General features: G+C 41.6%; 1 protein-coding gene across 3 annotated transcripts in view; it reads right to left on the reverse strand.

Moving 5' to 3' along the window:
* Positions 1-16515, reverse strand: part of nlgn1 (neuroligin 1) — a 429789-nt gene that overhangs the window by 278497 nt on the left and 134777 nt on the right. For 2 of the 3 annotated variants that reach the window (XM_068707744.1, XM_068707743.1), the window contains exons 2-3: positions 1242-2280; positions 489-548 (exon numbers count right to left, since the gene is read on the reverse strand). In XM_068707744.1, coding sequence (XP_068563845.1) covers positions 489-548; positions 1242-1782 — 601 coding nt within the window. In that variant the 5' untranslated portion in view covers positions 1783-2280. The remainder of the gene's footprint in view (positions 1-488; positions 549-1241; positions 2281-16515) is intronic. The other variant, XM_068707745.1, reaches the window with a different exon arrangement.

Genomic DNA, 16515 nt, shown 5'->3' on the forward strand with positions numbered 1-16515 from the left:
CCTCGTTACCGCACAGCTTCTGACCCCAGATCTGGCAGCCGATCACATCACCAAACCTTGCTGACCAATGGCAGCACACATGGATGGACCATGGAGTGTGGAGCAACACTACCTCGGCATCAACATCACAAGGTCTACAAATCACATGGCTCATTCAGGGTAGTAGTAGCACATATGTTTTTGCTAATACGTGCAGGATGTCTAATGGTCCTTACCCAAGTCGGACAAATGTTCAGTCAGAAGAAGACTTCCACTTTTGGTTTTTAAAATTGCCCTTAAATTTACCTCCAGGTATCGTTGAAAAATGGCCCTGTCTCTTAAATTTAGCATTCTGAAAACCTGCAGATGCCTCGAGTCGAGACCTGAATAATTTGTAGACCTTGATCTCATGATTGCTCTCAGCTGCACCAGAAGTTTCTTCTTTTTTTTCCCCCTCCTAGTTTCTTCTTTCTGTGGCATGGTATAGGTTGCGTTCAGATCATACATACCTCCTTGTCTACATATTTTCTTGCCCGGTTTCCTGGCACATTCCTTGGATATTCTTTTGACTGTAAAATGAATAAAAGACTAAAGAATAACATGGAGCCTGGACGCGCAACGCACACAGGAGCTGTCATGCACACACCCACACGCGCGCACACACACACACACACACACACACACACACACACACACACAACCGAAAGGAAGGAAAGGGAGAAATAAAGACAGAGGGAAAGAATGAAATAGACCAGTTGGCCAGCCAGTCATTCAGCCAGTCATTCAGCCAAATCAATCGGTGATGGTCATGACAACGACTGTCTTGTTTAATGAACTGCAGCCATTGTGGCTTGGCACAATATGCTATGATGAGCTACAGTAATGAGGAGAGGAGGAGATGGAGTCTGCAGAGGAGAGCAAACAAGGCAATGAGGAGAAGCAACAGGAAGGTAGAGGAGGAGGGAAAGATGGAAAACGAAAGGAAGAAGATGGAGGCAGCTATGGAGTGGAATGAAAGGGTTAACTGGTCTTCATGGATGTCACACACACAACCACTCTTTCACACACTTATGTTCTATAAGCAGTGTCATGCACATTAAACATGCACGATGTCATGCTTTCCCTCTACTGACGGACAGACAGACAGACAGGGACAGAGACAGAAACAACACACCCTTCACTCTACCAGGATGTGATGGGCTCAATACCCTCCGCCCACCAGCCCCACAATCATCCTGCCCCGGGCCCGCAGGCTAACTCACCATCCTCAGTGGGGACGTAGATGTTGATATAGAGGCAGTCCTCGCTCTGGTCCTGGACGTATGTGGACACAATGTCGATGCTGTTGGTGAACCACACCGGCAGCATCACGTCCGGCAGGCGGCCCTCCACGATGCTCTGAGGGCACACCGGGGCAAAGTGCGTGGCGTTGCGGATCTCCGGCCACGACGCCGGTGGCTCTGGTGGCTGAAAGCGGCGCTCGCCGGTGGGCGGGGCAGCGTACGGGACGCCCAGGAACTGCACGACGGGACCCAGAATCTCGTTGTTGAGCTCTTTTTTAACGCCACGCAGCTTGCCGTATGTGGTGGTGACCACCGGGTCGTTTTCGTCGAGTTTCTGAGCCGACACAGCAGTAGGAGATGCCTGCAGCAGCAGCATCAGTCCCAGCCCTATTAGAGAGGACACCCACCGGCCGCTGCTTAAGGAACCTTCAAGCCTTACGTATCCCATCATCCTGCTCTTACTCTTGGCAGTCTGGAGTAGCTGACCACCAGTCCTTGAATGGTGCCTCCACTGGGACATAGTTGCGACTCCTTGTTTTCAACTTGTTTGCTGCGTCTTCTTTTGTCCTTTTCGAGTAAAAAAAAATCCTTATTTTCTATCCCTCACTTACGCCATGCAGATGCAAACACAAACAGACAATCACACTAAAACCACATTCGCACACAAGCATAAGTAAGGGGAAAACTCTGGAGCAGAAGAGGTCGTGGTTGCTAATGATCCTTTTTAAAATCCAGGCAGTGCAAACCACCCGGTGGAAATGTAGCAGCCATCAGTTACCTACAGCTTAGTTGAAGGGAAATCTGAGAACTACTCCTCACGATACGGACAATATTCCTCAAAAAGGTCCTGCCAACGAGCACTGCAATGAAGAAGAGGACAGCAAAGATGTCATCTTTAAGCTCCGCTTGTCAGACGGTAGACAAGCCAATCAGTGATGAGGGTTTCCATCATTTAGAGGTGACTGCCGTGTACAGACGCAGGAGTAGTCGTGCAGTGGGAAAACTTGTAGTCCGTCCCCTGCAACACAGAAACAAAATTACAATCAGCATTCACACAAAGACAGCTAATGATATTCTCAATTCAATCCCCTTCATTTTCTTGCCTGCTGCAAGACAGTAAAATATCAGCAATTAGTAGGAGGGCCATTTGATTTGTGTTACACCCCGATGCACAAGCATCAATCAGTTTAAGAGGAACATAACATCTATTTATAGCACATGACAGTAAGTTTAACAAGCAAGGTGTCTGTCAGTATGCTTGGCGACAGATGTTTGCAGGTTATGGTGGAGACACCCGGTGCTAGTGGTGGGGATGGTTTTGGGAGAGAGCTATAGACTTGGATGCATACTCTCAGCAGCAATACGACGGTATAAACTACAGGCGTTGATATTTTATCAAATACTTAATCCTATCCTTAACCATGCAATCGTTTCTACTCGCAAATATTGTGGTTTGAGTAGGAATTCAGAGGCTGAAATAAAAGAAAGTATGAGGATGAGGTATTTTGAGGATATGATATGATTTCTGCATTCAAAATCAAAGTTGAATATGGTTGACGCTTCAATCTCATCTTTTATGGCAACGTTTTCTGGTCAGCTGCTTGTCAACAGTTTTTTTTGCTTCTGAAAGGTTTGGGCCAGAGGTCTTAAGGGACACTCACACCTGTGATATATGCTGCACCTGAAATCACCCACTCCTATTGGTTTCAATGTGAACCACACATGTCAGCTTTTTCCTTTGTCCAATTTCCCAGTGTTGACGTGTATCTCGTCTGGTGAGAGACATGGCTATCATATGATGCAACACACTGCACCTGTTACATTTAATTAATGTTGCTACTGCCGGTAGACAAGAAACACATTTCTTTATATAATGCAAATGTTTTGTAAGAGAAAAAAAAATGTATTTTTCCCACATCACTATCAGCATTTGATCAATTTGGTGCCATAACATTTGGAAAGTCTAAAAGAGCTGCACTGTTCAATCATTTTATCCCCATTCAAGTTAGCATGAAGCTAACTGGGTGTATAAATAAATAATACTGTATTATAAACTATAAATAACCTTTTGGTTTCTTTGGGGTTCGGTTCTAAGAAGTAACCAGTACACTACACCATTTATATTTTGTATTTCATCCCATGTCACTATATGTGAATGTTAATGTATGTAATTTATTATGCATGAGTGATTACCTCAGTGAATAGATGTACTGTAGATGTGTTATGCCAGCACAATATTTCAGTTACTTGATTTAATTATGTAATGTCTACCCCATTAGGAATGCAGAAGGGGGAAAAACATATTGTAATATCATTTTTGCTCATATTGTCCAGGCCAACGAAGTGAAACTACTAATTTTGTTTTAGCTAGTCATCATTTGTGCAGGAAATGTAAGATGTTCAGCAGTAAATTCAATTTCAATCAGTAACATATTTTATTAATCTACAAAGCCTGTAGAGTAGTGAAACATAACTATAAAAAGTGAGTCAGTAAAAAAAGAAAAAAAAAGTCCGCTGAGACAAGGAAGCAAATGAATTGAAATAAATCAAAATGATATCTCGCCTTAAAGAACCAGACAAGAGGAATTTTAGTAGAAAATCTATATGCATGTGCATGTGTTTGTGTGTGTGTGTGTGTGTGTGTGTGTGTGTGTGTGTGTGTGTGTGTGTGTGTGTGTATGTGTTTGTGTGTGTGTGTGTGTGTGTGTGTGTGTGTGTGTATGTGTTTGTGTGTGTGTGTGTGTGTGTGTGCTGTTCATGTAAGTGTGTGTGTGATGTAAAACATGAAGTTTTGTCATCTGCAGGATGTGTTTTTCAATTTTTTTTTCTACACTGCTTAGGAGTCAATGTTCCACCTGGATGAGCTTCAGATTTCATACTCTGAGGAAATCCTATTTAGCTACACACATACACACACACACTCACACATAACACAAACACACACACACACACGCTGACATGACAAGTTTTTGTTGATAACAAAAATACACTATTTACACACACACACACACACACACACACACACACACACACCAAGAGACAAGGGAGATATGATGCTCACATTTATATGTGAGAGCACACACCCTATTGTCCTCACAGTAGTGAACACACACACACACACACACACACATCCCAGACAGAGAGGCGGGAGTACAGACGTTTACAACATCAGCAGCAGGAAAACCATAATGGGGAGAAAAAGAGAAAATAGACAGGAGATATAGATTGTGTGTGTGTGTGTGTGTGTGTGTGTGTGTGTGTGTGTGTGTGTGTGTGTGTGTGTGTGTGTGTGTATGTGTGATATACAGACAAGAAGCTAACACTGTGTACATGACAGTGTTTGATCATGGATCATTTAGCTATACCAACGCAAACTGGAGGTAATTAGAGAACCATGACAGGAACAGGAGAATGGTAGAACCTGAAACTAAGATATGAGTTAATCTATTTTACACACACACACACACACACACACACACACATTTCAAGAAATACAAAAGGACTAGCTGGTAGGTCTAATTGCAGAGTTCTACTGTTGGCAGTATATTTTCTGTAACTGAAAGCTAATTTGCATGTAACAAAAGCCTGCTTTTCTGAGAGTATTTCAAAGTCTTCTATAGTTAGATTCACTTCAAATCTTTCCAAACTTTATTAATTATGTACACCTGGTAGTAACATGCGTCTTAGGCGATTCAAAGGGTGAACGAGCACTGAGACGTTTTGGAATTTGATCACTGAAATCACTGGAAAACATTTGACCACGTATATTTTGTAGTGCTTATGCGTTCTAATGCGTCCAGAACAAGGATGTAGCTGTAAAATACGTCATCAAAGCGCAGCTCTCTGTTTGTTCCTCCTTTTTCTCGTCTCCAGTTGGTTCACAAATTGCGTACAGCAAGCTGGCTTCGTCCACCATCCCTGGAAATTTTGAAAAGCCCATAGAAATAATTACGAGTGCTTTCTTCTTCCTTTTATTAATTTCCGGCACATCAGGCAAGGGAGATTTGCTGCGGGTTAAAAACAACAAGGCATTTGGTCTCAAACGGAAGTGATGTTTGCGTTTATATGAATATAGAGCGGAAAAGTGAGATCCAATCACAAGTGGTCCCTGTAGACGCATGTGTTGACACATTCTAATGCCAGATGTGAAGTGAAGTGATTCCAGCTATCCACATGTTGATGCCAGGTGTACACTGGGTCGAAGACCACTGTGAGTGATTCACAGCAATCTGGTTTTATAGATATATTACGAAGATTATTAACATATTCAGACATAACATTTTTATGTCTGAATGAACCTTTATATTTTTGTGCTGCATTGTAATCCCCCCAGCCCCCCAGCCCTCCCCTGTCTCACTCCTGGAGCTAAACCCACTTCCTTGCTCTCCACTGTATGTATCTGTGTGTTCTGATTCCTAAACAAATTAAATTCACTAGTGATCATGTGCTCTATTCCTGTTTGAAGTCAGGGGAGTGGAGGTTTTAATTAGGGATGCACCGATCCACGTTTTTCACTTCCGATACCGATACAGATATCTGAGGTTTAGTATCGGCCAATACCGATCTGATACCGATCTAATAGAGAAAAACAGTGCTGAATCGATTTAAAAAACGCAGCCGACGCTACGCGCCCCCAGGTTGTCCATCGCTTTTCTCATGTTGCTGGCGTTGTCCCTCAGAATCACGTGGATTTTGCTCAACGGAATTTGTCACTTGTCAAACATTTCCTTCAGGCTAGCTGCTATCGCTTCACTGGTGTGTGACCCACGAAAGTTTGTTGCATTTAACATTGCACTGTGTGGCACAAAAGTTTCATCCAGCCAGTGTGCTGTTAAACTTAAAAGTGACACAGGGGAAACGTCGGAGCTCCAGATGTCTGTCGTGAAACTTATCGATTTGACATCTTTTATCTCCTTCAATATGTGTTTGCACACTTTACCGTGCAGTTCAGGTAGCGCCGTCTCCGACAAATATTTTCGGCTTGCCATGTCGTAGCGTGGTTCCAGGTGGTTAACTAGCAGCCGGAATCCCTTATCCCCGACAACTGAGAGCGGCTGCCCGGTTCCAGATGGCTGATCCTTTAGCTCGCTCCATTTTGAAAACAATCTATGCGGCCAGTTCGCTAGCGCATGACGTTACGCAGAGCACAACGCATATAATTGGACTGAATAGATTTGCCTTTATGGATCGGTCACATTGTCACCGATACCCGATCTAGAATTTTTTCCTATATCGGGACCGATACAGATATTGATATCGGATCGGTGCATCTCTAGTTTTAATGAGGAACATGGCTGCACCATCAGACTGTACAGTAAAATATTTTAGAAGACATTTGAACAGATAGAAATGTAAAGAAAACAATTCACTCCAATACCAGACATAAGCAGCTCTACTCAGCGGGAGAACACTGATGTGACTGCACTTACCACTAATAACACAAACAGCATGTGCGACTGGCAGTGCAGAGAGCTGAAGGAGGACTGACGTAAACACGGCAAAAGCTGCTCTAATGCAGCCGCAAATTAGCGAGAAAATACTGTACATGAAACCAAAGGCGGAATCCTAGTCTGTCAACTACGATGGGGAATTAGGACCACTGTTTAGAAAAACACAATAAAAGATATATGGGTTTAGAGAATTAGGTCAAAATAGAATAGGTTGCTTCGAGTCATATATAGCATAGTCTATAAGCTAATGTAGCCTCCAGTTATTTTGACTTGTAAAAGACTGCAGTGTATTTCGCTGGACTTTCCTCTGTGTAACTGTTTCTGCATCCCAATGAGACGCTCAGCAAACCTGGACTTTATCGGTGGTGGCGAAGTTAACAAGTGTGTGGACAATAAGCTACACGGTGGTGAGATGTTTGCCTGATAAGACTTCTCAGAGAACACAAATGTGGGAAATGTTTGGAACATGAGCAGAAATCATGCTGACACACATAAGAGCTGTAAAAGTCAAGAGGTTATAAAATAATTTAATTTAATGAATGTATCATTGAAGAAGCAAAAGAGGAGGAGGAGTAAATCATCAGTAGAGGTAACATCAAATTAGGAAAACTTGATCCACAGGAGAGTAAAAAATGGAACTGAATACAGAATGCCTGACTGCATTTTACTCCACTATATTTGTATATGTTGAAGTGTCACATTGAATTGCACCCAACTCTTGTGTTTTCCTTTTAAAGACATCATAAACACCATAGACTAGTGCATACAAAATCCACCGGAATGAAAGATAGAAGTGATGCTCTAAACTTCCTTGTTTATTGTATATTTCTACATTTTTATTTTGAAATGATGTCTTTATACTATTGCACTGTGTGTATTGCCACGCCCCTATCACCAAGTCAAATTCTTGTCTGTGCAGAACTTAAACTGTTTCTGACAGTGACTGCGATGCCCTCAGCTGAGGCTGGATTGTCACCAGCTTGCTGGGTCGTCCAGGTGTAGTGTGTCTGTGTGCAACACAGACAAGCACTGTTTGCTTCTGGCATGCTGCCAGCCGAGTGGTGTCAGGGCTGTGTCTGGTCTGGTGCTTTTTTTTTATTTTACTTTCAATCATATAAAAACCAGTACATACATGAAATATGACCTCTGCATTTTAGGAGCAGTGGACTGCTGTAAAGTGCCAGGGAACTACTTGGAGTTCAGTGTTTCGGTAGCTCAAGGACACTTTGACATCGATAGGGATCAGGACTGAACAACCAACCTTGTGTTTAAAAAACGACCCAATCTACCAGCTGAGCCAAAGCTGTCATGTCGGTAGTTGGGAGTGATAAAGAATTGGTTCAAAAATAGCACAGTATGGTTGATAAGTCAGCTCCACAGACTTCGTTTAGTCAATTTCCCAATAATAACAGGACAAGTTGCTGAAGTGAAATCTGTACGTCTGTGGTCTTGGGTAAAAGGAATCATTTTACAAAAAATGAATATATTTACTATATAGTTTGACTTTTAATATCATGCACATTGATCCCATGTTAAAGTTATGAAATATATATCCAAAAAGAAGAGCTTAAAGCAACATTCAAAAGCCCTTTTATTGTGTATTTGAAAGCATTACAATCGCTATTCATTGTGTGAAATCATGTTAGCTGCCATGTTGATGCCAGAGGATAAACTGCTTGGTCGGCCTTTAAAAGTCAGCAGTTTTTCTTATTTGTTCAGGGACACAGAAGAATTGCCTACGAAACCTATTTTACTTTTAGCAAACTGAAGCATGCTAAATGGTCCCTTTGGATCATGTCAAATGAGGAAACCATGGAAAATACCCACATTCTCTGTATATGATGGAAAATTACAACAGATTCAAATGCAGCAGGCTGTTGGAACTGAAAATCACAGTCCATGCATACGTGCTTTAGATCACGGAAGGCCACAGAGAATCTCCAGTACCTCATTTAAATGACCTGCAACCTTATTTTCTCAATCAGCTTCTTGAGCGTCAACTCAGAATTTACTTTTTAGTTATTTTACAGAGATTTATTTATTTGTATTTTTGCTGTGGACAAGACTCAGTTGTAGATGGATATGTGACATTCATGTTTAGCAATATTTGGAGAGTTTGATTGCTGCTTATTTAGTCATGCAAATGTAACGTTATAGAGAATTACTCAATCTTTGAAAGCATGTTTTCCCAGGCGTTGAACAGAGGATTAAAATACTTTTTGTTTTAAAAGAGTACTTCAGTGATTCAGCGTTGCATTTCCACAACATTGGCGGACTCACAGTGGACAGTCTTAAAAAAGAGAAATATTGATGCAGCAGAACCAGAGATATCATCTTTTATATTACCTGCATTCTTCTTCCTTATCAAAACGTAGCACCCACTTTACCCACAATGCAACTCGATTGCAATTGCTTCAGCGATTTGGGGGAAGTTCTGCCAGTAGCAGCTGAGCAGCCTTGGGTTACAGAGGTCCTCTTTTTTTTTTTTATCAGACTTGTAGTCCTCAGCCCTAACTCAAGTGACATCATTTGAGGACAGCTATCACACTTCACACATTTTCCCCTGAAGCCAGAAAAACGTTTTTTTTTTAACACATATGCAGTATTACTTTACGCCTGTAAACAGGCTTTGATGTAAAATTATACAGCTATAAACACGTAAAACAAAATAAATTAGCATATCAAGAAGTAAATATCTTCCCTGATAACACCCACAAGAAACTAGACATTTTTGCCCAAGTGGCTTGCGATACAAATGTGTAACTCTAAAATGTGTGAAATTAGAAACCGGGGAACATATTATTTACATAGGTAGCCCTTTTTTTGTCATGTCAGATGTAAAAAAATAAATAAAAAATGAATGAATGTGACACAGAATATGAGAGTAAATGTCTTTCTCGGGTGGACAATTTTTTTGTTGAAGCCCGGGGATGGGACAGTTTGCATCTGCTGATGTTATATTTTGGGATGCAGGCAGCAGTCAGTCAATCAGCAACAGCGTGGGAGAGAAGGTGAACCATTAAGGGAGCAAACAATTTAAGTTTTCCATCTATCAGCTCAGAAACAGGGACATAAATCCCTATTTTTTTTTCCACGTAAAGCATCTGTTGAGTCGGACTAAGTGATGCTAGACGCTGTGGCTCTCTCCAATCGGACCAAACAGAGGAGCAACAGGTGTTAACTCAAAGCACACACGTTGTCTCCGCCATCCTCCCAGGCCAGGCGCCCTCCCACCCGCTCCTCCCAGCAACCGTATTTCTAAACAAACCGCCGCTCGTCGACCACGGCGCACAAAAATTGATATGCACACAAACAAATGCAGAACAGGGAGCCAGCGCTCACAGAATAATAGCACAGATACAACGGACAAGAGAGAGAGAGAGGCTGTGAGGGGGCTGAAAAAGAAGCTGTTCTCATTGATTGTTCGGCGGTTTTGTTAATGAGTCCATAAAAGTGGCTGCGAGTGTTTTTACAGCGAGGCTCGGGAGAAAGAAATGACATGCTGCTCTTTGTCACCAGGGACATATGAGCTGCTGAGAGGGACATAAACCAGTCAACAAATCGAATGCTGGTCATTTAGACGTCTGAAACCTCTTCAGTCTACACCAGAGGTAGCCAACACGGTGCCCGCGGGCACCTGGTCGCCCGCAGGGACCTCGTGAGTCGCCCGCAGGGACCTCGTGAGTTGCCCGCAAGGCATGTTCTAAAAATAGCATTAGTCACCATTGAGCTCTGTTTAAAAAATGTAGTTGCTGTTCTTTTTTAATCAAAAACGCTTACATTAATATCGTTTTTAAAATGACAATATTTCTTGTCATAGGAGAGTAGGGGAGAGACAGCCAGGAGGAGGACGCCGCACCGCACTAGGTTTTCAGGTTCCGAATGGCGGGCGCTTCCCGTTGGCTGCGGACGCGCGGCCCCAGCTGAACCCGCCGCGAGCGCACCCCGTCGTTAGGTCCGTCGGTCCTCAGAACAGGCCGCGGGGCAACGGAGGGCTGGATCCCCCCCCCCCACTAGTAAAAACGAGACTTTTTACTAGTTTCGTCGTGGAGAAAAGGGTACCAAAAATAAAAAGCTGGTGACTACAGACGGGGCTCCCGCTATGACGGGTTGGCATGCAGGCTTCATTGCGCAGTGCAAAGGTGACCCAGACTTCCCAACATTTTGTGATTAGTACTAATGTAATAGGATTCATTTAAAAATGTGAACTGATAATTTGTGTAAACATGGGACAGAGTTCATGATTTGTTAAAATTTTTTACAAAGGTAGTGGTTGGTACAAACGAGACATGATTTGAAGATTTGACAGTTAATGATTTCCTAAAAAATGTTAGAAGTGATAATTTGTAAAAAATATATTTTTGAACAAAATACACAATCATTGTTAATAATTATTGTGAGGAATAATTAACATTGACATGTGATCAGACAGTCTCTTCACACATATTATTATTGTTATTAAGAGGTGATGTTTGTATCAAACAAGTAGCCCTTCGTACTACTCAGTACCCTTAAAGTAGCTCTCCGTTTCAAAAAGGTTGGTGACCCCTGGTCTACACCAACAGGTAACACCCCGATTCAACCCTTCTATCATTGTTCCACGTCTGATGAACCAGGTTCCTTCAAATCTGATTTGCCCAATGCAGCCCCATGTTGGCACTGCATGTACTGTCTTTGACATCCTGCATGTGGAACGAAGACAGCCGCATGGGCAGAAAACCATTGAATAGATTTGACAAAACATGGAGGAAAGGTGCTTCTCACTGTTCACATTAGTCCTCCTAAATGTTGCTATTTGCTTTAATTGATTCTTGTGCGACTGACGAATTCAAGTTTGTGTATAAACCTCTTGTTAAGGCCAAAGATAATAGCTAAATATATTAATTTACTACTACTGCAGAGCACCGCTGAGTCCATGAACGAGGCAAGTGTCTGCTGTTAGTTCACGCCTGTAATAACAGTAGGATAGCGGAGTGCTGGTTGTCTAAACTGTTCTTAATTAAACAAGTGAAGTAAAGAAAATGTTGTAGACCGGTTAAAAAACATACTCTATAGTAAACGTCACGCTAACGTGCTGACAGATTCTGTTTTGTTGTTTTTTGTTGAGAATATTCCAGAGAATATTCAGTTAAAACAGATCCTCACTGTTAACCCGGTGTGTTCTATGTAGAGTGAGCACTGCACCAGACTCCGTTTGCTTACTGTATATAGTAACATACTCTGATTATTGTCAGAATTTTGTTTTAATTAGAACTCAACTCCTGAAATTTGCTCCTGGTGTTCTTTACCACTTTTTTTAAAGAAGAAATACCAGGAGTAACAGGTGGACCAGCTTTAAAAATGAAGTCTTTTCTTTTTAAATAGGTGCTATGCAGTGGATCTAATTCATGTCAATGTGAAGAGTTGTTCATGTGGATTTTGAAAAGTGACTGACGAAGAAAGTTTAAAGCCAGGCCAAAGCAGTAAACCTAAGGGAACACTGGATAGTTTATTATTTGTCCTCAAGTAGGAAATCTTTTCCCACTGTAGGTGCATATAAAGCACAGACAAGTAAGAAAAAAAAGAAATACAGACAAAAAGACAGAGGCCAGGATTAACTCTGCACAGCACAGATTGTATTTCTTGTAATTTAAGAGGAGGTTACTTCTTGAAAGTGTGTGTATGGCTGTAGGAACAAAGCTCTGTCTAAAACAAGAGCCTTTCTGCACATGGTAGTCAGTACCCCCCCGGGTTGTGTGCTTTTTGTGGATCAGGGATGAGGTGACATAATCAGATCATTGAAATTGTTGGCTAAACAAGTTTTCTTTAAGAGTTTATTCTTAAATGTGAGCATATGGAAAAAACACAAAACAGATGGCGCCATGAGGAAGAACTGTCTGGATAGTTTTCCTTTACAGAGAAGAAGGAGATGGGGTTGGACAGACAGGTCATACCCTACAAGTTAACTAACTCAATCACCTTGTGAAGCGCTGTTTAAAACTGCTTTGCATTGTGGAGTATTTATTGCTTGGGGCCAGTGGTTACAAAGAGGGGTTGATGGAAATCCCAGTCAACATCAGACCGAGGCGGACACTGCCAAATTAACGGCGCATCCCGGAGGCCCTCCCTTACATGGCTGGGCTGTCAGAACATCGAGGCACAATCTCCAGGTCACAAGCATTTAACACGGTCCATTCAACACATTCACATCCATGCCGGTACACCCGCCCCCGACAACAAGACCGGGTGGTTTAGGACCACATCGTGACGCCACATCGCGACGCCACAGCATGCGGAACACTACGCGGGTGAAAAGGAAAGCACCCTAAACAAGAACATCGGCTGTCTGTGAACTCCAGACCAAAACCTGATAGAGGTCAAAGGTCACATGAGATCATCTCTAAACAGATAGGTACCACCCCTTTCCCTGTACAACCAACTCAATCCTATACTCCACTGATAACAACTCCGCCGTCTCCATGATAACTGAGTACCGTCAGCTGAGGAGGCTCATAAGACATGGTTGAAAGCTTTAACACCACCAAGTAAGTTATCTTATACAGTGGTGGAAGGAGTATTGGGATTATTTACTTAAGTAAAAGTAGTGAAAGTATTCCATTGCTAGCAAAGCAAGTAAAACTGTCATGGCAGCGCATACCTAAAGTCATTTAGTCATTGTGCAGTAAAATGGTCAGTGTTTTACTGTTGTTGTTTCTGGACTAATTTTACTTCTAAATAATGTGTATGTTTTCTTGTAACTCCTTTGTATGCTGTTTGCTCATTTAATCTACAGCAATGTATCATATTCTATAAGAGCATCATGTGTTTGTAGCGCCACTGTCCTGTGAGAACCTCGTATCTCGTATGTGACGATGCATTTTCCAGCTGATCCAAGAGGCTTTTTAAATAGTTCATTAAGCTTAAGAAGTAGGAGACGTTTCTCAACACATAAAGGAACACTTCACCTCAGTTTATCACAAACATTCAACATCACCAAGTATAGAGGTCACATAGTTTTCAGTGGACAAGAAGGGGATGACTAAAGCTGTAATCTTTTAAGTAACTGTTGACTTAAGCTGTCAGACAAATGGAGTGGAGTAGAACGTTCAATATTAACCTCTGAGATGTAATAGGGTACAAGTATAAAGTGGCAGAAAATGGAAATATTTGAGTAAAGTACAAGTATCTCAAAATTAGACTTAAGAACATTTCTTGAGTAAACGTAAATGTTCTTTTAAATGTTTATTTCATGTATATTTAGCATTGAGGACATGGGGGTGACGGAATATTCGAAAAACCCTCTAAATACAATAAAAATAAAAACATGACTGACTTTACACATGTCTGACAATGTCAACAAAAAACAAACTTTGTTAACCATTTGTTAAAAGTACTGGCAACGCACTAATCTCGCACCTCCTCTGCCAAAATTGAAATTCAATGTTCAGGACTGTAATTCCATCTAAAGAAGATGCATCAGTCAGGGTTGAGGTGCAGCTTCAGTCATTAGCTGTCAACAGAGACAGCGTGCTCTCACATCCTGTTGTGTGTGTGCTGCTGCCAATAGCTTTTATCGTTCCCTCTCTGCCTGTCACCGGATCAAACCCACAGTCGGAGACTGTCACTGTCTCTCTGTGTCCATCTATTTCTGTCTGTCTCATCTCTTCGTCTATGTTCATCTAAATCTAGCTTTTCGGTACCACATTCCCACTGCCTTACTGTTTCTTGTCATTTTCGTTCCATGTTTTAAGTAAGTGTTTATTTAAGTGTTATAATTTGTGTTCATGTTGCATTATTATTTACTTTAGCATATATAGTTATTCTCATGTTGATGTATTAGTGTTGGTTTGGGAAACTACACATTTTGTATTCTCGCCAGGTGCCAACCTCTATCTCTACTGACCATCAGGAGGCGACTAGAGAAGTCAATGAGAAAATGACTCTACTTCTCTCTTGATTTATTCCCTCAGTAAACATTGTAAACATGACTTTATGGTCTCAATCTCTAGTTTCAAGTCTTCTTCAATACAGCATGATGTTCATTTAGTAAGTTATGGTCCATTTGGAGTCAAATAGACCATAAAGCAGGGTATGCTATAGGGCGGGGCTACACAGTGATTGACAGGTCTATACCACGGCGTTGTCTGGTCTGGGAGTTGTCTGTGTTTTACTTTACTTAACCCTTTCATACTGTGTTTTCACCTCATGAAGGTTATTGCAACATTTGGTAACATATTAGTCGCCTAAAAATGTCTTATACAGCATCTGGTTGTACTTAGCTCCACCCTCTTGTGTCACTTCTGGTTGTATAAAGAACCAGAAGGCAAAGGCCACAAGCGAACTCAAGGCTTTAAAATGGTAGTCCACAAACCAATGGGTGACGTCGTGGGGAGTTCATCCATGTCTTCTCTATGATTCTCTCTGTGTCAGCGCACTGAACAAAAACATTTTAGATCTGGTCTCACCTCACTGACCTGCTTATTTCTGTCACTGTTATTGTGAAGCAAAAGAAAATTAGCATCAAATGAAGAGCTGGCCTTTACAAAGTTAAAAAAAAAAACAGAGAGAAACTTAGGAGGCCAGAAGCTTCATAATGTCAAAAGTTTGAATGATCCACGTGATAACATGATAAACGTGATCATTGCTCAATTCAGTTACACCCAGATGACACAATTAACAGCAATTCTTTGTTTCCTTGTACCTGCTTCTTGCAACCACAGCCACATCTGTGTCAACTGAAATGTCAGTGGCATTGATACTCACCACTGATTGGTTAGGGGAAAAATCAAACAAAAATGGCGTTCTTCACAAACTGAAGTGTGTTGCAACAAGCACAGTCCTACCATAATATTTAGTGTGCTAGAAAAAAGATTTAATACAGCAAAAATGCCAGGATGTCCTCCTGCAAGAGGTCACATTGTGCAGTTAATAGCCCGCATGTCGATCTGGCCATTCTGACCCACAACCCTCAGCCCTGGGCAGATACGTCGACTGAGCCACAGAGAGAGCAGTGACAGATGACAGTCCGATGACAGCTCATTGACTGATATCACATATCAAATACATGAGCTACAGGGTCAAAGTTCAAGGGACAAAAAATTATTCTGATTTGGAATGGAACCATAATGTCAAACTGAATGCGTTATGAAAACAAAGTGCAGGCCAAGTCTTGCAGTTTCTTTACAACTTTTTTGCAGAAGTTTTAACCAAATAGTTTGGAGTTTGATAAATTGGCATGATTTTGCTCATACGAGGAGTGATGGCTCGCCATGTTCATGGTAGTGAAATAATATAGTGTGCAGTGAAGCAGTATAGCTCTTGTATGTATATTCAATGGTTTTGGACAACAGAGGTGAGCGATACACCAGACTTGTAAGAGGGATTAAAGCATTGTTGGTTGAAGAGTCTCCAGGGGAATGGTGATCATAAAAACCAAGAATAAGATCAAATACCACAAGCTTCCTCCTTTAATGAAGTTGAATCAGCCTAATTATGCAAAATGGCTTTCTACCCCCCACTGTGTTTCAAATGAAATTATAGGTCATGTTTTATGAAGACACATTACATGTCACCAGTTGCCACAGATGTCCTCAAATGCACCAAAATACATTATCTGGGGATTAACACTTGAAGAGCGTCTTGAAGCAATTCAAACGGGGCGAGAAGAGAAGAAAGAATTCCAACTGTTCACTGCAGCTCCTCTGGCTTTAATGATTAACAGAAACAAGCATGCATTTATGGAAACCAGGCAGAACATTATGAGACTTGATCCAATGAATGAAAAGAAACAAGTTCATTTGAATATGAAAAAATAATTGCATTTG

Source organism: Cebidichthys violaceus, unplaced genomic scaffold (assembly GCF_023349555.1).
Source record: "Cebidichthys violaceus isolate CVI_PGR_0920_01 unplaced genomic scaffold, fCebVio1.0.p SCAF_13, whole genome shotgun sequence".
NCBI classification, from domain to species: domain Eukaryota; kingdom Metazoa; phylum Chordata; class Actinopteri; order Perciformes; family Stichaeidae; genus Cebidichthys; species Cebidichthys violaceus.